This window comes from Periplaneta americana, chromosome 16 (genome assembly GCF_040183065.1).
Source record: "Periplaneta americana isolate PAMFEO1 chromosome 16, P.americana_PAMFEO1_priV1, whole genome shotgun sequence".
Taxonomy (NCBI): Eukaryota; Metazoa; Arthropoda; class Insecta; order Blattodea; family Blattidae; genus Periplaneta; species Periplaneta americana.
The window spans coordinates 134382005-134406419 of record NC_091132.1 but is presented as its reverse complement, the minus strand read 5'-3'; the positions used below and the strand labels follow the sequence as shown (position 1 = coordinate 134406419).

At 36.8% G+C, this 24415-nt stretch overlaps 1 protein-coding gene across 1 annotated transcript in view; it reads right to left on the bottom strand.

The window, feature by feature from the left end:
• Nucleotides 1-24415, bottom strand: part of LOC138691230 (zinc-regulated GTPase metalloprotein activator 1-like) — a 344216-nt gene that overhangs the window by 4182 nt on the left and 315619 nt on the right. Inside the window, exon 12 of the mRNA XM_069813038.1 lies at nt 1063-1186. Within this exon, the coding sequence (XP_069669139.1) occupies nt 1063-1186 (124 nt within the window). The remainder of the gene's footprint in view (nt 1-1062; nt 1187-24415) is intronic.

Genomic DNA, 24415 nt, shown 5'->3' with positions numbered 1-24415 from the left:
TAACAGTCTATTGGAAGTAAATGATCTACAGGGTTGTTTCCGATCTCTGATAACGAATTTGAATGACATCATGTGCATGAGGAGTCACACAACAGCTGAACTGTGGCGCGAGGTGAGTGATCTCATAGTCAGAGTGCACGACGACTCACAGCAGAATGGAATTAATTTGTATCATCTCGTGGGGTGCGGCGACTTGTGACTGGGAGCAGCTTTGCTTGCTTTTTCCACTCTGGAATTAATCTCATCCGAGGTTTGCCAGTCTTATTAGGTACATGCAAGATGCCTTTCTTGGAAATAACGAAACCACGTTTTCTTGCAGGCTCCTATGATTTTCACGTAACTGTAATTGGCATCGGAAAGCGTTGTTATGTATATCTCCCAAAAAGGCTCGATTTTCTTGGGCATTGCTACTGTGATACACCGTGCACTCTGATTATGAAATCACTCACTACAAGTCTGTCACCTCTGGCCACAATTCATCTGTCGGTGTGATTCTTGACGCACATGACGTCATTCAAATTCGTTATCAGAGATCGGAAACAACCCTGTACTAAAGAACAGTTCAGGAAATCTCACCATTAGTGAGCTGCCACAAAGAACAAAGAGTACATAATTAAAAGTTCAATGAACTATTCATTTTGTTGAGAAAAATGAAACTCCTACAAATACAGAGCTGAAAATACATACTGTGTACATCTTGCTATTTCTTTAAAGTAAGATCTTTCAGAATAGTGTTATTTTTCCAGAATAATATTCATAAATTAATTACACACGGAAGCGCTCGAAGACAAAATCAACCTGATTCTATCGTTGTGGGCTAGCTTAAGAAAAGATGAATCACGCACTATAGAACAAAAGCGTTGTTTCAAATGCTGTACATTCTTCGTAAACCAACATGCCAATGAATCTTCCAGCAGAAAAGAAAGAAGTTGATATCCAAGTTACTTAACAAACTAATTTGATTTTTCAAGGTGGTCACTGTCTTTTGCAATATTACTATTACCAGAATTGATATAGTAAATCAATGGATTAGGCCTATGTTTGAGAAATAAATGTTGTTACCAATGAAAATGAATCTGCAGTTAGGCGCTTCTCCAATATCTGCAGCAATGGATTCAGTATCATACATGTCGTACACTGCTTGCACCAAGAGCGGACGTGGCTCGTTGCTCACAGACACCACGCCCTGGAAAAAAACAAAGCAAAAAACTCAGTAACTGTTGTCCTTGTCCGGAATCTGTAGACCTAGAAGACGAAACAAATCCTCTGCGCAAGTGCAAGTGGCGAGTGGAGGTGACTGGGCCAATGAATGCTCTGACGGGAAAGGTACTGCTTAAAGCAGCCATCATCAGCACAGTGCACTCTCGGGCTAGCGTCTCTTACCCGCGGATAAGACATTGCACTAGCGTGCATCCGTGGCTGCTGGCGGGTATGCTGTCTCCCTCTTCCTGCTGCACGACGAGATGGGGCATATTACGACGCACTGCTTACCCGTTACCCATTTCAGCGAGTGCTGACGACCACTGGCTTAAAGAGAGCGAGCGATGATGTTACCTTCTGGCATGAGCATTTTACTCCTTAGCGATCGCGCGCCAATGCTGTCCGCAACACACTCTCGCACTGCTAGGCTCCGCCCATTTGCTTCTCTCCATCTCCATCCAAATGTGGCGACTAGTTCTACAGATTCCAGAAACGGACTTTAGGGGAAGAGGACACAATTTGTGTACTTAGTAGGGTGGGATTAAAGAGATTAAACAGAATGCAAATGGAATGGGAAAAAGAAATATACAAAGAAATAAAGGAGAATAAAACAATGACAACACCATACAAGAAATAAGAAAAATGAAATAAAGAGATATAATATAAAATCTGAATAGAAAAATATTCGAAAATAAAACACATTAATAAGTCAGAGACTGCATAAATTAACTTTTTTGGTATCAGGTGAAATGTTGCATAGGTATTAATATAGTTCATTGAATTCGAAATTACATATATTTTTATATACATCTAGATTACACAATTTTTAACACTATATCACTTTGGAAAACGTATTATGTGTCTTTCTCGTGTTAAATTTTACATTACCTCGTTAACATGTTTCAGCTTGTTATCGGCCATCTTTAGAATTAGTTGTTGTTGGTCTTGGTGCCTTTTGTTTGTATTTCCTGTGGGGGTGTGTTTGTGTAGTGAAATGTGGAGTTAAAGAGTGTGTGTGTTTTGAAATTGAGTTGTGTGTTGAGAATTTCATTTGGATGTTTTTTTTTCCTCAAATGAAATTCTCAGCGTGAAATTGCTGACTGCCATAAGTATAATTATGAAAAAAGTGGTGAACCGAAAGGAAACAGCTGTTATGATGCACATATCTTGAAACTACATGAAATAAACTTCCAAGTGACATATAACAAGAAACTATAAGATGAAATTTTTTTCACTGCAAAGTGATTCCTTACTGTGGAATGACACATTCATTCATTCATTCATTTAGTGTTCTTCCCAAGGACAGGTCTTTCATTGCAAACTCAGCTTTCTTCAATCTTTCCTATTTTCTGCCTTCCTCTTTGTCTCCTCATGTGATCCATATATCTTAATTGAACATATTGATACACACATTATATGCAGGGAATTTTTTGAAGAATTAAACCAGTTCATATTATAATGTGTGTATATACACCGTGTCCGGCCTATAGGTTTAACAGCTTAAGAGAGTATATATTTTAAAGTAAGCCATACTTAATGAAGAAACTGATATTGTGTGATAGCGAGTCATGTCATTTACGATACATTTCAAGTAATTTCAACATGTGCACCCACAGTGGTCCGGCAGATGTCCAACCTATACTCCACCTCCATCCAGGTATTCAGTAATATTTGTGATGTGACGTTGGCGATGGCTTCATAAATCTTTCTTCACAATAGATCTAAGTTCTCCACGTGAGTGCTGTACATTTGGTCCTTCACGAAACCCCATAGGAAAAAATCCAGTGGGGTCATATTTGGGGAACGTGGAGGCCAAGCGAGTGGTTCAGCCCCTCTTCCAATCCATCAACCGGGGAACTCCCTATCCAAAAATTCTCGCACCTGGACCGTAAAGTGGGGACGGGTCCTGTCTTGCTGGAAAATGGTTCCAAGAGGTAATTGAGGCACAGCGTAATTTTCCAACATATCCAAATAATTTGTTCCTGTCACTGTTTTCTCAGCGAAGAAAGACGGGCTTATTATTCTATTTTTCATTAGTGCACACCACATATTTAATTTTGGTGAGTCTCTTTCGACCTCACGAACCTCACGAGAATTTTCACTACCCCAGATACGACAATTATGTCTGTTAACTTTCCTACACGTGGAAAATTGCTTCATCAGAGAAGCACACTTTATCCAGGAAAGCACCGTCCTCTTCAATTTCATTCAAAACATATGCTGCAAACGTTTGTCGTTTAAATTTGTCATCAGGATAGATTCGTTGATGTAACTGCATCTTGTAGGACCGTAGAGGTAATCTTTTGTGGACTGCATCATGAACCGTGGACCGTGGAATGCCGAGCTCATCACTGGCGTGTCGAATTGACTTCTTCGGACTTCTTACGAAGGCCGTACGAATCCTTTCCACATTTTCCGCAGACACATTCCATTTGCTATGCTTCCTACCATTAGACAAAAGACTACCAGTTTCTCGTAACTGTCTGTCCCATTTCACAATGCTCACGATGGAGCAACGCCCAAGGTTAAATTCACAGCGAAAATTTCGTTGTACATGTTTCACAGATTTCGTTTCAGTCAGTTCAAGAACACAGCAAACTTTTTGTTGTGTTGTTCACATCGCCATCTTTGCACATTCTAATCATGTGATCATTGTTGTCATTGTTGCAAGCACAAATTTCATAAAATTGCAAGAGATCTACTAATCATAGGCCTAATAGACTATATGATAGAATTTTTTTATCGGAATCTGATACAACGAAAGTTTGTAATGTTAAACCTATAAGCCGGACATGTTGTATAAATATTCATGGTAAATAAAATATGTATTATTTGATTAATATTCCGACGTCTTCTTTCGCTCGATCACTTTTCGTTTATCTTCATTCAAATTTCTTCTTCTTTAGAGTTACAGAGGATCTCACATTACAAGTCGCAATATTACATAACTTATATGTCACATTAAAAGGAAGTTCAAGTTAAACTTTAATCTCTCACCAGTAGGATTATTTCTGACCACCATAACTGTTTGCCATTATTGCAATACTGTTTCTTGAGATTAATTAAGCCTGCAATTTTATATTACTTTATTGCTTTAATTGATCACTGTAAATGATTACAATACTGTTTCTTGAGATTAATTAAGCCTGCAATTTTATATTACTTTATTGCTTTAATTGATCGCTGTAAACGATTCGCAAATAGAGTCCGTATTAGTAATGGATCAATACTCAACTTTCCCTACCTTTCACTAGAGGTGTTACTGCATAATGCAGCGGTGGCGAAAATGTAATCGTGCGCTGAGCCACTGTGTAACCTGACCTGCAACGTGCATAGCACCTATGGAGGGAGGCGGACACCGGAAGGGGAAGTGAAGCAACTGTCTGACTTACTAACGGATTTTAATTTTCCTTACGTCGAGCACTTAAATATAATTTTATACAGTACGAAGAAAGAAATGAACAATAAATGAACAATATCACAATCTAAAATTAACTGTATTCAGAATGTCTCTGCGACAAAGTTTCAAAATCAGGAATTATGTCACTTACTGCCAGTCGTAGTTGATCACGAAGTTATTTGTCTGTCAGTCGTGACCTAAATTTGGTTTTTACTATTTTAATTGTTGAAAATAATTTTTCACAAACGTAAGTTGTAGCGAACATGGCTTCAACAGAGCATGCGAAAGAACGAAGCTTCGGATATTTATTTTTTGGCAAAGATTTGAAAGTTCAACATTTGTCAAGTCCTTACATCTAGCTTTCATTTGACATCACATAGTAAATCAGTGAGTTCAAATTGAAGAGCTAACGGCATTATTCGTACATCTGCTGAAAAAGGGTCGACGAGATGATGATGATGATGATGATGATGATGATGATGATAACAACAATAATAACACTTAACCATTTAATGTTTCATCAGTAACGTGTAGTATAATGCCGTTTTATGTTATACAACCGTTTTCCTCGTAATACTCGTGAACAAATCATACATTTAATATTCTCATCATATTGACAGCAAAAAAATGTGTCCTCACATCCTACTTGGAACTTTCGTACATGGTTTCGAGAGAGACATATGCCACTCGCAGGTCAGAGACAAATACAAATAGAACGGAGTTTGACTCCAGTGAGTGAGAGGGTGGGAGTTGGCGGAGGTTAGAAGCAAGCGAAATGCACAGCTATCACTGCGAGCCACAATGTATCGCTGAGTCACGTTCTCGCCACGGCTGGCATAATGTGACGAAAGCGAAGCTAATTGATGCTTTATATATTTGAAAATAAATTTTAAAGTTGTGTATTGGAGCCTAATGAATCAATTGTGGTCTGGCATTATTTTGATATATAGGGTGATTCAGATCACCCGTAACAGTCATTAACTTCGGAAACTAGTCTATTAAAATTTTTTAGACAAAAATATTTATAACTAAATCATAGGCCTATGTGACCTTTCACTTGAGCATGATTTCATCAATCAGCCTTAACAGGAAGTGGCGTATTACTTTAAAATTCCAAATGGGAGTCATGGTCAAATATGGCACCATTTGATAGAGCTCTTCAAAACAAACAACTTTCATAAGAAACGTTTCTATTATTTCCTACTCGTTCAATGAGAAAAGTATGTAAAGACAATGGATGATTCGGACCACCCTTAAGTCATTTGTTTCGGAAATTAGCGCATTAAAATTTTCGAGACAAAAATATTTATACTGAAGCACATGTGAACTTACACTTGAGCTTGATTTTATCAATCAGCCTTAACAGGAAGTAGGGTCAGTGGCGTAGCACTTTAAAATTTCAAATGGGAGTCGGGGTCAAATAGGGTAGGTACCATTTCATAGAGCTCTTCAATACAAACAACTTTCATAGGAAACGTTTTTATCAATTCCTACTCTTTCATTGAGAAAACGTACGAAAAGATGTAATTTATTATTATTATTATTATTATTATTATTATTATTATTATTACTATTATTATTACTATTATTATCATCATCATCATCATCATCATCATCATCATCATCAATAATTGTCTTACTTTTTATACTTTGTATGTCTCATTTATTTTGACCTACGGCTCACATTTTATTATGCTTTTTCCTTCCTTTCTGTATGTTATATATTATGTCTGATTTCTACTTACTTGTTATTCAGTTTTGTGTGTAAAATTGTACTGTACTTTGCAAATTTGTAAGTGTTTTTTCTAACGCAGTTTTACTCCTGGTTGAGTGTTAGAGAAGGCGTACGGCCTTAACTCTTCCAGGTTAAATAAACCACTATTATTATTATTATTATTATTATATTATTATTATTATTATTATTATTATTAATACTGAGAAATGTTACGAGAAGAAAATGTAAACTAGATAAGAAAGAGGCGCATCCAGAAAGTAAGTTTCCCGATTTTTTCCCCTTGAAAGTAAACGTAATTAGCCGTGTCAATTGCGCATGCGTAACAGATCTATGACGTATCAATCATATGCCAGCCGGACAGGTCCCGCCTGATGCCAGTAGCGTGGCAGCAGTGGTCCGAAATGGAAGCTCTTATTCCTTCTCCCGCCGCCTGCGAGTTTCGGTCGGTGATAAAGTTCTTTAATGCACAAAGCATTGCGCCAATTGAAATTCATCGGCAGCTCTGTCAGGTCTATGGGCCGAACATCATGAGTAAGCAGATGGTGCGTCGCTGGTGTAGGCAGTTTTCCGAAGGTCGTCAAAGTGTCCATGATGAAGAGTGCAGTGGGCGACCGTCCCTCATCAATGATGATCGTGTTGAGCTGGTGCGGTAGTGCATCATAGAGAACCGTCGCTTCATGATTACGGAGCTGAGCAGCCATTTTCCGCAGATATCGCGATCCTTGTTGCATGAGATTGTCACTAAGTACCTGCAGTTCAAAAAAGTGTGTGCCAGGTGGGTGGCGAAAAACCTGACACCCGAACACAAAATGCAACGTTTAGGAGCAGCACTGACATTTCTGCAACGGTATCACGATGACGGCGACGAGTTCCTCGACAGGATCGTCACGGGCGATGAGACTTAAGATTTCGTACTTCACCCCGGAAACCAAGCAGCAGTCAATGCATTGGCGGCATAATGGATCTCCGGTCAGGACGAAATTCAAACAGACGCTGTCGGTACGGAAAGTGATGTGCACAGTGTTCTGGGACAGGAAGGGCATTCTGCTAATTGACTTCCTTCCACAAGGTGAAACAGTGAACGCTGACCGTTACTGTGAAACACTGCGAAAATTGCGACGTGCCATTTAAAACAAGAGGCGTGGAATGCTTACTGCAGGTGTTGTGCTCCTCCATGACAATGCTCGTCCACATACGGCTCGGCGCACAGCAGCTGTTTTGACGGAATTGGGCTGGGCGTTGTTTGATCACCCACCCTACAGTCCTGATCTTGCTCCCAGCGCTTTTCACGTTTTCTTGCACCTCAAGAAATTCCTGTCCTCCGGTGAGCGTTTTGGCAACGACGAAGAGCTGAAGACGTCTGTCACACGCTGGTTCCATTCACAGGCGGCAGAGTTCTACGACAGAGGGATACAAAAGTTGATCCCACGATACTACAAGTGTCTCAATTCTGATGGTGGCTATGTTGAAAAATAGCTGAGACATTGCTGTACTTGTTGCCAATAAATGTTTTCCTGAAAGTGTGTGTTCTTTTTTTTTTAAAAATAGGGAAACTTTACTTTCTGGATGCGCCTCGTACATTCAATGTTGACATAATACACACGCATAATTACCTGGCTGAGTGTAAACCTGGTGCCCAGCAGCACTGTCGAGGGGTGAATACAAGTAAACTATCCTTCCCCTTTGCTCGCTCAGCAGTGTCTCCTTTAGTCACCTCAATACAGTATCTACAGTACGTACTGCCAGGTCTACATGTACACTGCACTTAGCCAGGTAATAAACTCAGGTGACCTTGCCCAACAATGTATAATAAGGAAGTGTTTTGTTTTCTCTGTACCTACGTATGTACATTTTCTAGTTTTGCAATTACTTTTGTGAATAATAAAATAAGTACCTAAAAGTTAAGATTGTTTACAAATACCTCCTACATAATACAAACAGATGCGGTCCTGTGGCATGGCAGCACCATCTCCTGACTTGAATCCTTTGAATTTCTATCTTTGGGGACGGTTAAAAAACAATGTCTATCAAGATCGTCTAACAAGAAGAGATGTCACGAAACAGCGAATCCGAGAGACTTTCCAGTCACTTGACCACGCCGAAGTGTTAGGAGTCACTAATAATGTTAGAAGAAGAGTACGGATGTGTGCTAATCAGAACGGCAGACATTTTGAACATTTGTAAAAATCAATGTCATTGTCCAGTCTTTCAGTAATATGTCAACATTAATTGTCTTTTTTTTACATTTTCGTATTGTAACATTTTAAAATATTAATGGCATTGTCTTTTCGTACGTTTTCTCATTGAAAGAATAGGAATGTTTACTATGAAAATTGTTTGTTTTCAAGAGCTCTATCAAATGGTGCCCTATCTTCCTTCCATAAGGACTTGTTTTTGTCGTGTGTTATGTTATTATCTTAGGCCTTGATCTTTGGGTGCATAGGTGCGCGTAAGGGGTAGACCTATCTATTACTTCCCTTTTAGGGGATGGCACGGACTGGGACTATGCTCGCACGATGGCCGCTTGGCTAGGCCCATTGTACTAGTCGGGCTGGAATGGTGTGCATGTCCCAAGGCCCCCCAGCGCGCAGTGGAGCGCAGATCCCACTGCGCGCCGCCCCCATACTCCTCTACAGCCTGCGTGATCCATTTACCATTCCGAGTAGGCATCATCACGGTCCCTCAACCCCGGTCCCACGAGTTACCATGAGCCCAGTGGAGAGCCCACGGTGCGTAGCGCTACCACCAACGAATGACCACATATCCACGGGGTCCAAGTCCGGCGGCAGCTAGCAGCCGACTCTACATCAGAGCTAGCCCGAAACCTAGGAAAGAAACGGAGATGATGGAAGAAGGGAGTGAAATTATGATGGCGAAATGAGTCCGAGGTCTAATGGGAAGTTATCCAGCAATTTTGCTTCGATTGGTTGAGGGCAAACCTCGGAAAAAAGGTCAACTAGGTAACTTGCCCCAAACAGGATTTGAACCCGGGCCTGTTCGTTTCATGATCAGTTGTGCTAACCATTACTCCACAGCAGTGGAGCTACTCATAACTAGAGACCGGATTTTTATGTAATATCAAGGTTTGAAATATGTACATATTTATGTAAGAAAAATAAGCTGAATATGTACCAAAATATGTAAAATCATGAAAATATTTAACATCAATATCTGGCAGGTATAGGATAGATAAGACTCTCCAGTTGGGATTTCATAGAGCACCCGACTTTTTTACCGCACACTTGACACATTATTATTTTTCCATCTGTAGTGAAAGCTTCGTCCATCGCAATAATGTAAGTACTAAAACTAGAGAAGTGAGTGAAATGAATGACATAACAGAACTGCAAGCACTGTTTCGCTTTTCTGGATTAGGAGAAAATAGGCGATGTGGGACACATGCATTTTAGCTGCTCCCTGTAAGAAACAAAGTACCTATCTACTAAAACCTCAAACTATAGGCATTTACAAACTGTTGTTTGAAAAGTGACATTCCAGTCTCATTCAGAAGGATAGGACTATTCCAGCCGAGAACCATACTTTCTAATTGCTCGGAAAATCCCATTTCCGTATAGGTCTACTAAATTTAAAGTAAAGAGGTCAAGCAACAACTCGAAAAGCTATTTATTTTAATCCTTCAACATTTTCCCAGTTTGTTCCTTTACTCCAGCTTCTTTTCGGAAGTCGGCTACTTTATTGCGGCTCATGTCAGACTTGACACGGGTTTTCCCTGGAAGGATTAGGAAGAGGGTGGGTAAGGTTGCAAATTGCATGGGAACGGCTTGTTAAGACGTGTGCAGAACAATTATAGTTTGAGACAAATCATGTCTTCCTCGTCCCACTCCACCGCATGAAGGCAACGCTACTTTTTGAGTGATTTTTACAATACAAGGTAGTTGTATGAGAAAGATTGTCTTTTGTTCACTCATATTTACAGTGGGTGTTATGGGGTGAGTGCCTCTATTAATTTCTGGAACTAAGGACGTTATGGTTCGTCCCGAAATATATCCTTTCTGGGGTAGGTAAAAAGGTTTTATAAATATGTGTATTTCAAACTGTAAACTTCCCCAGCAGTAGTTTTTTTTTCTTTCTAGTAAAGTAAAAATGAATAAAACCCCTAAATATGTAGATTTATGTAATACTAAGCCATAATATGTAATGTGGGGTAAATATGTAAAAATATGTAGTATCAAATTTTAATATATTAATGGTAATTACAAGATTCGGAAAGATTTGTTATTTACATACGGTTAGGTTGAAAGGAATATAATATGTAATTACATAAAAATCCGGTCCCTACTCATAACAGTTGCGGGATTAAATGCCCCTTAGCGGTGAGAAAGTAAATTTGCGTAGGGGTCTATTGTATAAAATACATTCTAAAATTACATTGTTTTCCTATTGCAATTTTATTATTATCTACAGTTTAAGAGGAATTTTAAATGAAAAATTAAATTGCATTGCTTTGCGTGTAGCGTACTGCTTTCTCCGTCTACTGTACATCTCGGACTGCGCCTTCGAGATGCAGGGTCCATTCCGAATCGCAGTCACATATGCTTGAAGACGACGACGTCTAGTTTCTCGCCAGCTTAACTGTACGCTTATCACCTCGTTTCACACCCCTCAACAGGCATTGTGGAGTGAACGCGGGTGTCTGGAATGTTTTAATACTCACAGTCAAATGAGAGGGTTGTTGTTCAGGGGGATGACACGCGCACGGTTGCACCAAATATTAATATAGTGAGGGGAACATTTCCACATCACGTCCTCCAGCGTAGACCAACAACACAATCAACCAGCAGCCAGCCGAGCGAATGAATAAATAGACAAGACTCTTGTGATAATAAAAAACGCGACGAACAGCGTCCACTTACGCTGTAATGGCTTCCCTTACAGATGACCACAGCATGTCTTCATGTCCTTGTTGGTCTAGTTTAGTATTTGTTATGGGAAATAGTTCGGGATGGCTGCCACTGCGCTTTAATTCTAGGCACTGCACTCTAATGTTTTTACTGCCGATGCATTGCAGTGTCAGATAAGTTACTTTCGACGATATCTAATATGCAAAGGATATTTTCCTTTGATTTCATTCGGATTTTTCCTGACAATTTCTTATGGCATTTATTGAAATAACTCCAATATACCGGTGCGTTTACTAATTGTTTTCTGTTGGAATTATACGAGTAAAAAATACAGAACAATATTTTTGCTGTTCCGTTGTCTTTTCTCAAAAATATATAACACTATCTTTTCTATAAATTGGGTCATACGAATTCTGTTCATTAGTTTTCCTTCTTAATCTCTTAGAAAATATTTATATTTTATATTTTTCGCTTAATTCTTGTGCCAACTTTCGTAGCAATTATATGTTTTACTTATTACTAGACTTCGTTGAATTGCCACACGCAGCATGCAATCAGGTTGCCGATGTACGGTAGTATAGAGGAGGTGAGCGACCGTCCGGTCTCGTAGTATAAACAGTTCATGTTAAGAGTTGTCACCGGTCCAAATAGATAGAGCAGCTACAGCTAATGTATACCTATGTAAGCACTTGTTTTTGCATTACTGTGGTTGGAATAGTCAAAGCTTAACATTTGTTCAGTGCAGACAAGAATTCAATCAAACTTGCTACAATGAGAGTGTTGCTGTTCCAAACAATTGCCCCTGAATACCCTTACCCCCGCAGCCAGTCTTGACCCGTTGGGGAACGTGGTTGGATGCTGTTAATTATTATGCAGAACATTACGGCAAAATAATGGAGGTGATTGATGCATTGGATAGCACAGACAGTTCCGCTGTTGCAGCTGTAAAATCACTGCCTTCTGAACAGCTATTGGAAGATGTTCTGTTCATTGATTCTAATTTTAAAATCGTGTCCAAAAGCATCACTCTGTTAGAATCGTCTAAACTACAACTCTCAGAAGCCCTTAATATAGTGGATATAGAATCACAAACCGTTACCCAAAATAACAATTCACTAATTTCAGAAAACGTGAAGTGTATGTTGAGGAACATTATTGCTAAAAATTCTGCCTACTAACAACTTCGTATTATAAATGATGTACCATCAAGACACGACAAGACATCTGAAGTTGGTGTACTAAAAAGTAGTGACTTTCCGTTCTTCAAATATGTACGTATTACATCGTGTGATGTTGAACGTACATTTTCCGAAAATAAAAACTGTTTAAGTGACCATCTGAGGAGGTTGACTTTGCAGTCGCTCAAAATGTACGTAACTCTTCACTGCAATGCACATATTCAAAGAATATGTACCTTACATTAATTTTTAAGAGTTAATATATCTCACTATGAAATAGTGTATTTACATGTTTAGATATTTCCTACTTCAATGATCATTCATTATATTTCTTGAATGCAGGATACAGGTTTTATTGTAACCGCAGTATACTGCTCAGTATTTACATTAGAGGCATACTCCATCCGTTGCACGCTCCCTTCTCATACAGTCTATACCGCGTGCGCAGTAAACCTTGCGATTCTCGTGGCAATTCCACGAAGTCTACTTATTACAAATGATTTGTTTGTCTCTTGTCTTCCGAAGAAAGTGAAACTGTAAAAAAATAAGCAGACTAATAATTTTTGTTATTCTTTCGTCTTTTCCTTAAAATTTATTGTATCGATTCGCCTCAAAACACACTTAAAGTAATTGTCTCTGGCATGATACTTGCAGTGGAATAATCTGAGGATGAAGGTTCTTTTCTTCAGTTTATCCTATTACATCCAGTTCTAAAAAAAAATCACTAACATTTTTCATTTCATCTTACCTTTCCTCTCATTTCCTAGCAGTACATTTAATAAAAGAATATGACAGAATGTGGTAAGAGTTTACGTCATATCAGGTGGTAATTGTGAGCATAGAGTGTTCACCAAGAAACCAGTATCGCTCATTTGTTTTACTGTTACAGATCGAACGCGACTGCCGAGGAAATGGTGTGTACTGCCCGTGTCTCACTTCCTGAGCCGAGAGCTCCCTAGTGCTTATAGCCACGCCTCTTAGGTCTGCTCGGACTGTCACTGTAGTTGCAGTGTGCGGCACGGTAGCATATTACATGTGCTGAAAACATTATCTTATGCCATTCCAGGGATCTTAACTGTTTATAATACTAGATACTCTAATCGTGATTACCACTATCGCTGTTATCTCTAATGGCGATTTCCGAAAATGTATGTCCATACTAGGTCACTCTTCGTTCAGTCTGGACAACTGCTGAAGTACCATAACAGAGCGGTTCTCAAAGTATATTGTCAGGCTCCGTGAGTCTTATATGGTTTTAAATTTTAATTTATACTTAAAAATATATAAAAATTACGAAAATGTGAATCAATAATAACATGAAACATCATCGATAATAATAATAATAATAATAATAATAATAATAATATGCATATTATTAGCGTAACATTATTATTACGATTGTTATTATTATTATTATTATTATTATTATTATTATTATTATTATTATTATTATTAAAGATCTAAAACGGAAAATAATACTTATCAATTTCATCACTGGATTCTCTGCGTATGTGTCCATTAAAACAAAACACCGAAACAGACAAAATGCAGACGTATAAATGAGACTACATCTTTCCGCCATAAAACCAGATTGCAGGCTTAAAAACCAAACACATTCGTCCTACTGAACAGAATAAAATTGAGATACTAGCTTTCACTTGTCTGTTAATTATTACTAATAAAGTACCTATTACAAGGATTCCGCGGTTACACTTAAGGTTAAAAGGGCTTTTGCGGTGGAAAAAGTTTGAGAAAAGAGTTTACGGATGAGTACACATAACAACCGAGATCGTGATTAGGTCGATAATATCTAGTAGAGACTGTAATCTACCACTGATATTAGTGTTTAGAATTGATGAAAAGGACAATTTATTTTGTGAGGGAAAAGCCTATCTATTCGCTTGTCGATGGTTGATTTTGCTCCATAGCTAACGAAAGGAATACTGAAAAGACCGACGTGTTGAACGCAGGGTAGTACTTGTACGACCTCCCACTTTCTCTCTCTGCGTCTCGCCCCGCAAAGAATCAGTTCAGGAAGAGAGACACAGGCAGTACATTTCCCCTCGATCGAGAGTGGGAAAGTTCTGTGTTGCGTAGTAGGGCTTTGCACATATAACACAGGATGAAGGGACGTCAAAGTTAGAAAATTAGTATACAACTGACTTCTATTCGGTGCAGTTCAGTTTAGTTCGCGCAATGAATTACACATTAGAATAGCTAATCCTCATCTATAGCTACTAATAATAAATCTGTAGCCAAAATTTTTCTGGTAATATTCGATTTTCCAAAAATAATTGGTGTTAACATGTATAATTAACCATCTTGAAGCCGAAAATCGCTTTTTTGACATTTTTGTTTGTATGTCTGTCTGTCTATCTGTCTGTCTGTCTGTCTGGATGTTTGTTACCTTTTCGCGCGATAATGGCTGAACCGATTTATATGAAAATTGGAATATAAATTAAGTTCGTTGTAACTTAGATTTCAGGCTATATGACCTTAATCCTGCAAGATTAAATAAATAAATAAATACTACTACTACTACTACTACTACTATTACTACTAATAATAACAATAATAATAATAATAATAATTTTCAGCCCTTTCGTATCAATCAAACAAGATCCAAGTTCACTATAACGTACCTCAACACACTCTAATGCACTTTTTGACTCCTCGCACAAACCTTAATACCTACACTTGTAAATAGGGGAGAAGTGGGTACAGTAAGACAGGGAGAACAGTGAGACATTTTTTATTAGATGGTAAATTTTGATGTTGAGATGTTGGTAACAGTGGAGTTGTATGTTGCATGAGTAAAGTAACAGTATTTTCAAACTCGATTTGATCCTAGTTATAAAGGTGAGTGATGAAAATATAATTCGTAATTTTTCACTCTAGAAGTAAAATTTTGGCTTGTGTTTAATGAAAGTTATATTAGATATACAAATGAGATATAAATATGAATGTTTTGTTACCTAATACTATGGTATTTGAGATTATGTTTGCAAAGTTTCGTCTTTCTTGTTTTAATTTTGAAGTGATGGCGTCATTTTTAAATGAACTATGCGTAAAGGGAACAGTGAGACATGCCATTGAAGGGTACAATGAGACGTCTCACTGTCCCCATGTAGCAATGATTTGGAAAAACCAAACTGCAATTATATTACATTTACCAGCAACTAACATTAAAAATGAACAGACTAGTAACCAATTTAGGAACTGTAGCTTAAAATAATTGGAACTATAAAAATTGGAGATTTATCTTTCGAAGAGGTGGAAAAATTCAAATATCTTGGAGCAACAGTAACAAATATAAATGACACTCAGGAGGAAATTAAACGCAGAATAAATATGGGAAATGCGAGTTATTATTCCGTTGAGAAGCTTTTGTCATCTAGTCTTCTGTCAAAAAATCTGAAAGTTAGAATTTATAAAACAGTTATATTACCGGTTGTTCTGTATGGTTGTGGAACTTGGACTCTCACTTTGAGAGAGGAACAAAGATTAAGGGTGTTTGAGATAAGGTTCTTAGGAAAATATTTGGGGCTAAGAGGGATGAAGTTACAGGAGAATGGAGAAAGTTACACAATGCAGAACTGCACGCATTGTATTCTTCACCTGACATAATTAGGAACATAAAATCCAGACGTTTGAGATGGGCAGGACATGTAGCACGTATGGGCGAATCCAGAAATGCATATAGAGTGTTAGGTGGGAGGCCGGAGGAAAAAAGACCTTTGGGGAGGCCGAGACGTAGGTAGGAAGATAATATTAAAATGGATTTGAGGGAGGTGGGATATGATGATAGAGACTGGATTAATCTTGCTCAGGATAGGGACCAATGGCGGGCTTATGTGAGGGCGGCAATGAACCTCCTGATTCCTTAAAACCAGTAAGTAAGTAAGTAAGCTTAAAATAATGGATACATTACATTTTAATGGTTTCATAAATAAAAAATTATTCACAAAATTTAAGAAAATGTTAAAAATTAATAAAGAATTACATTAAGTTCTTATAATTATAAGCTTTGTTGTCACCAAAAATTCATTTCATTTTTTCGCAAAAGTTTAAAATATCATGGTAAATTCACTTTTCCAAATGTTCCAGTTGTTTCAATGGTTTCGAAGTCAGACATCAAAATGATTCTAAATCATTTCAATGTCCGTCAATAGACACTGTGGTGTCTCACTGTACTCTCCTGAATGGGAACAGTGAGACATTTGCATTTTTTGACAAACACGTGTTGTTCTATAATGTCAGTGAAATGTGTTACAGAGTGTCAGTGAAATGTGTGCTAAAGTGTCAGTGAAATGCGTCATAGTGCCACTACAGGGAATGAGATGAGAGTAAAGTGAAAGACTATTGAAAATTATGTAGGACCTATACATAATCATGTAGGTTGTGTTGTAAAATTAGGTGTTTTATTTTATGTTTTATTATTATTGTGTTAAATTGTATTGTGTATTCTTATTGTATTGTGTATAAAATTGTATATGTGTTGTAAATTTTATTATGTATTGTAAATTTTATTGTGTATTGCTTATCATTTTAACTGTGTATTGTTAATATTGTATATACCACTGCCACCGGGTGCTTGCCCACTTGCAGTGTAAATAAATACATACATACATACATATTATGTCCTTCATCTATTAACATTTTTGTTTATGTATTATTATACCCCATGTTTTAATGTCTATTTCTATTGCACTTGATTTTAAAAATACTTGAATTATCACTTGCATACATATGTCTTAATATTTTGTGTCTCACTGTACCCACTGCTCCCCTACTTCCTCACATTTCTTTCCTTAGCATGTATATAAAATCAAAAGCACCATAACACTTCATAACATACTTTAGTCTATTTCTTTCGTGATGCGACATTGATATCTCTACTACGCACATGTGATTATCACAGTTCCTCCCTCATTATTAGCCTTTTTAAACTTAATACCGGTCTCATATTTTTGTAAATGACCACCGTATTTATACATTTTAGCCTTTACTATATTACCATTTAACTGTTTAATATTAAACAGTCTCCACACTAAATTTATTTAGTCCTTACTTTTCTATAAAACAACACATTATAGCACTGATTTAATCCTTTCATTATAACAAATTCGGTTAATTTATTGAAATCCTCACCAGTCTAAAGATATTATTTACGCCCTAAATACCAGCTCCAAGGTTATAAATTTTCCGATGTTTTCCTTTCCTCCAGCGTTATCAGATTTCCATTAAGTGACGATATCATAAATGTCTCCTTCTCTTTCCCTCGATTCATGATTTCTTCTGTGTACGACCCCCGACATATCATCTGACTTTGTGAGTAATTCAGTTGTTCCATTTTCCGCCAGTTCATTATTTTCCTCTTCTCTCAGTATGTCTGCCCATATACTGCTGAAGCGTCGTAAGTTCTCTGCATTCTCTCCTGTCGTCTCTTTATAATTGCTTACTCTCGTCTCTTGTTGTCTGTTACACATTCCTTTACTTGGTTTTCTTGTCCAAAACTCGGAAATTTTCTTCTACTAAAATCTTGCTCAATTCTAATTTTTGTTCACAATTATTTCTTTTGCTCGCATGCTTATGAATTTTACTAGAATTGGACGATTTCTGCCTTTTCTCAGTTTACATGCTTTTCTATGTAGCCTTCATTAACATCTAAAATGAATATAGCTCCGAACGCATGTTGCAAATTGAATCGTACGTTTCCGCGCCATATTCACGTCAATCTTTTTTGGGCCCAAATTATCATGTACTGTGGTTAAGTTATAAATATATAATTTTATACTTCATTTGATTAGTTTTCTGAAGTAACACATACAATATAAGGTTAACTGCGAAAAGAAAAGTTTAAGAGATTTATTAGCATTTACACAAATCGCAATTTTGTCTCCTGAAATGAACGATTTTCCCATTTGAAATGTGTATGTATTTATTCACACTGCAAATGGGTAAATACCCGGTAGCAGTGGTAAGTAATTACACTCAATAATGATAATTAATAATAAACATAATTAATATTAATAATAATAATAATAATAATAATAATAACAACAACAACAACAACAACAACAAGGAGCATCCTAAATTTAATGAAGCACTATCACTTAAATAACATTTAAAATAAATCTAATTGTATCTTAACCCTAAGTTCGAACTAAAACCCACGAGTATGATAAGTTCATACATGCATAAGTACGTTTCAGCACTACACTCATTTCACTGCCAACTCACTCACTGCTCTGGAACTACGATACATTTCACTGATACTATCCAGATTTCACTAACACTTCAAAAACATTTCAGTGTTCAAATACTTTGTACTACCACTATAAACTATAAAACTTCATTGACACAAACACACTTTACTTACACAACACACTTCATTGACAAAACACACTTCACACTTCACTGACACAACACACTTCTTCACTGATGCAATACTTCAAATAACAAAACATCAATTACACCCTTTACATAGTGTGTAGGCCTATAATATACTACCGTGTATTAGTAAAGTCCTTAAGCCTAGTTTTATATACATTTTTGGTTATTGGTAAAGCCTTTAGTATGTCTGCAGGTAAAGCATATAGAAACATATAAGGACTAAAATCACCGTTAATGACAACATATTAGAACAAATAAATATTTATATATTTTTAAACTATTGCATTTTCAACTTACATTTTAGTAACCCGAAAATTAAACTTCAGAAATTTCTCCGCCTATTAAAAACAATGAAACTCTTTTTTAACAGAATCAGGATCAAAGGTCAAAGAGTAGGAACTGCTGAAATGTGTCGTCTAATATCCTTGGTAGACTACTTGTTGAAGAATAATAAGAGAGGCACTGGCATGAAGAAAACATTTGTATAATATCGTGTTTTACAGAAATAATAAACAGATATAGAAAAGTATGGCATTAGCGCATGATCAGAAATTCTGGAGACAGAATTCCAAAGAAATAACGTAGCTATAGAATAACTCTTCTCGGGTTCTCAGCCAGGTGAGTTGGAGATTAGCTTCCAAGCTTTCGACGGCTAGCTCTGCCATCTTCTTCAGGGACGAAGTTATTCTACATCAAACGCCGGGAAAGCCTCAAGTCATACAACGTAGCTATAGATTGAGAGAGTGAAGAAATGTTATCCCTGCTATGGAGAGGTGGAGAGATCAGCTGTAGTATCGAAACTGTGATCTGCCCGACATTGCTTCATCTATAAAAATATCGGAAAACGTATTGGGAAATAGGGCCTACTGGAAAATTGAGGATTTAACGAACAAATTGAAAATAGGATGGCCAATTAATCACAATTACAATTCAAGAGGTGAATTTCAAAGTGTCCTAAATCCTTTTTTATATTTTAACTTGTTTTATTCACGTTCTAATTTATCCTTGTCAAGCCTATATAGGCCTATAATTGCGTAAGTTTATTTAATAGACTCTCTTAAGTCTTGACTTAATGTCCGCATATTTTTTTTCCAAACGGATCTATGGGCGTCAAATTTATTTGATCAGTTTTTGTCAATTTTCTCATAATTTGTCATTTGGACTTAGGCCAGTTTGGAATACATGTCTTCAATTTTACACACAGAATAAATAGAGAATAGACTTAGATCTAAGATCTCAATACATATATCCGTGGCAAAACACAACGAAAATATTCAAATATTGATTATATTACAGTACGCCTATGTAACAAATAAATCCTTGCCAAATAACTACAGTACACACTGAATTCGGCAGACATAGGTAGCGATGATTCCATATTGTAAGACAAATTTAGACTAATTCATAATAGACAAATTTCAAGATAGAAAAGAAAGAAAAACACAAACTGAAACTTTAGAAAATAGCAGCTCTAGACTATTGCATAAGAAAACGTAAATGGACAAAAAACAAACAAATAAATTTTACAACGAAAATGAAGATGTATGTGAATTACGGGAAAATTTGCAAAATAATATTTTACAAGAATATAAGTTAACTTAATCTGAAATATAAATAGTTTTAAGGACGAATATTGGCAAGAATTTTACAAAGGTATAGAAAAAGATTTTTACAAAATTCGGAAGCGAACATGGAGAATGATTAAAAACGGAAAAGAGAAACAAATGAGTTCATTACAGTCAAAAGGATAAGAACAGACTAATGGATCGAATACGATATTTTACAAAATACACTAATCTTTCAAAGAACACAAATACAGATAAACCAAGACGAATATAATCCGTAAATCAGAGAATACGTTGAAATAGTCGAACAAAAAAATTTGACAGAATCATTAATGTAAAGAAAAATGCGAAATGTGCAGGTCCAAACCAGTTAACGAATGAGCTGCTGAAGTATGATGGTAAGTATATTACAAAGAGTCAACAAAACTTATTAGCCCAAACAATTTTACGCTCCACAAACTACTTCAAAAATGGAGAAGTAGCATATTGATACAAGTGCTCAAGAAAATCATAGTGGACAAAATAATAAAGAAGGCCGAACCAAACTATGGTTATAAAATAACTGAGAAAGATAAATATTTTAGTTACACTACGCACCTAACGAACCAATTTCATGCAAGTTAGAAAGTGGAAAACTAATATTATAGAGCAGATATTAAAATTAATTGCTTACGTACAAACATTGCCATACAAGAAATGATCATAGACGAAACAATCCTCCAGAAGTAAACGCAAACAGAATATTTGGATACTTGAATGACGGTACTAATTCCTTGGGAAACATGTCAAGTGTCCAATATATAACACTTTTCTAAGGCTGTTACTAAGTTATGCCGCAGCAACTAGAAATTATATTAAAAACAAGGAGTTAGTGAAAACGGCAGGAATGTAAATACTGTTCAAAATCTTTGACAAAAATAAAAGACAAGATACGATCAGAAATGGTAACATAAGACATCAATGTCATATGCAACCTGTCAATGTATTGATATTGGAACGTAGGCGGTAAAGGAATAAACGTGCATACAGAATAGGGCAAGGTAGAGTAATAAGGATTAACAGGAATAAATCACTGGTAGGAAAAGAGATATTGAAAGACTTGTCAAACGATGGAAAGATCCTTCTGTTCGATTCGATCACCATAAAGGTGAATCTGAGGAAGTAAACACTGAAAAACACATTTAGGACTATGAACCAACATTACCAGATTATAAAAATAAATAAAACTAACTGAAATGGAGGTCTTTGGATTGATAGTAGACGTACATGGCACTATACCACATCATTTTGTGGAAGCATGGGAACGTGGATAAGCGCAATTATACTGATCCACAAAAAAGCACAAAAGACGATTTAAACAACTATAGATCTATAACTCTTATGGCAAGTCTAAATTATGTAAACTGTTCCTGAAAATAATTACAAACACACTACCAATAACCCTAGATGAAAATCAACCACTTGAACTGCCCCCAAACTGTGAATCAGGTTATGGGAGAAGGACAAGAATGCGATCTTATTATACAGAGTGACTCACGAGGATTTACCGTCCTTTACGGAGCTTATTTCTGAAGACATTTTGAGCAAAAAAATCATATAAACATAGTTCCTATTCTCAATATTTTCAGAGTTACACTAATTTAAAGATGTTTGTAAAATACGTTTTTGCTTTAGTTTGAAGGTAAAATAATAATACAATAGAGAATGAACCATTCAGAAGTATCATTTCTTTAATTGGCAAGTATTATGAAGCTAAAAATGTGCTGTGAACTTCTTAGTTACTTCGTACAGACAACTTTTTCTATTTTTAATTAGAAAATTACATTATTCTTACGCATTTATCACAAAAATTATTACAAATCACACCACTTCCACGGACTTAATTATTTGCAGTTCAATTTTGCATCCTAATTTACAATCTTGGAGAGTTTACAACACATTTTTAAAAAATGTCGCCGTCCGCTTGAGTACACTTAGCCGCACGCTTGTGAACGGCACTCGTCGTTCTACGTAACTGCATACGGCTATCTTTGATTTCCGTAGCGCTCGCGGTGGCTGCTGACTGCACGCTGACCAAGATCACGCGTTCACAGCAATGCGTTCCAATAACGAAACGTAACTGTGTAAATATTGAGAATATAACCCATGTTTATATGGAATTTTTTTGCTCAGAATGTCTTTGGAAATAAGCTCCGTAAAGGACGGTAAATCCTCGTGAATCACTCTGTATATACTGCTTTCGTGGACTACAGCAAGGCTTCGACTCAGTGGAAAATGTGCAAATATTGCAGGCACTGAAGAACCAAAGCATCGAAAATAAATAGACCTATATTAAAATCCTCGGCAAAATATGCGAGCAAAGCTGATCCGATATTAGAACAGACACAGAAGGCGACAAATTCAGACTAGAAATAAGAATCAAGCAAGGGGATCCAATCTTGCCAAAATTATTCACTATACTTCTCGAAGATATACTCCGTAAACTGGATTGGAACAAAAAACTTGGAATTACATAAAAGGAAGAAAATTAACCACTTCCCTGATTAACCCGAGTTAACTCGGGTTGCTAACTTGTGTCAAAATTTATTAACCCGAGTTAACTCGTTTGAGTCCCATTTTCGCTGCTAAGGATTATAACCCAAAATATATACATTTCCATTCTTTCATTAACCTTTTCCTCACTGGATGGCTACAGAAGTTAGTGATATTGCTATATCTGCTGGTGTTTTTTGTACTTCTTCCTTGCGAGTGGAATTCTATGCTCATATAGCAATCACACACAAGTAGTGTGCTAGTTAGTTTTGGCTGTTTATGTTTGTGTTTAGTGTTTTTTGTGCTGTTTTGTGTAAAGATGGATCAAGTTAGTGATTCCGAAACTTTTGATCAGGAATATATTCCTGGTAGAAGATTAGGAAATGAAACATCGGTATCAGAAGACGAAGTTATAGACCAACAAACAAATTCAGATCAGTTATGTCGCGTCTTTTCGACAGTGATTTGAATAGAAGACATCTGGCACCATTTCTTCTGCACTTCCGAGGTCCCCAATCCCTGAAATTTTAACATTGTTTCTGATAACGATAATTCTCAATTTTTTAAATTATTCTTTAATAAGGCAAAGTCAGGAGAGATGCCGCGGCAGTAGAGACGCCGCAGTACTAATATTTCACATAATTGGGGTCAGATGGCACCACCATCTTGTCAGGATGTTTAGTTTCGTGGACAAACACTTTGCCAGAGCAGTTAAGGTCAGTCTGACGGAGAGAAAGCAAGTAGGAGTGAGTCAAGTTTTCTTTTGTGTTCTGGAGAGGGATTATATTTGTATTCAAGGTAAGTTTAAGTTGTATATTAATAAAACAAAGAACTGTAAGGTTCAAGCGTACTTGTTAAATTGATATTTAGGACATTAGGATTGTGCTAGCTTGTATCAAAGACACAGATTAACGCAACCTAATCATTTAAGCCCATGTGGCATCTTACCCTCCTTGTTAGGAGAGATGCCGCATATGGACAAAGGAGAGATGCCACATGCTTATTTAATACTTCACAGTATTGTAGATTATTATCAGACTTCACAGACATAGATTAGTAATTATATTTAACATTAAATACGAGATGAGATTATCATGCAGCCTTACGCAGTCTGTTCACTGTTCCAGAACGGTAGAATAATTAATAATAATGATAATAATTGGTAAGATTTATAAAGTCAAAAATTGCAACAATGTAAATTGTGATGCATAGAAATTTTCACTCAATATTTTCATTGCAGATTAATATTCGCTTTAAACAATGCCGAATATATATGTTAGAAAATCGACTAGAGCCGAGTGGACTGCCGAAACGTTACAGAAAGCTGCTTCCAGAGTACAAGCAGGAGAAATAGGAAAACGCGAAGCGGAAAGGCTCTATGGAATTCCGGCAAGAACGTTGTCCCGCAGGATAGCACTGGGAAATTTTACCAAAAAGGGCTTAGGACCAGAAGGTGTGCTAGGAGCTGAAAATGAAAAGAGGCTTGTTTCCCATATTAAGAATTTAGCAGCAGCGGGTTTTGCCCCTGACCGTCAAGCTGTTCGAGT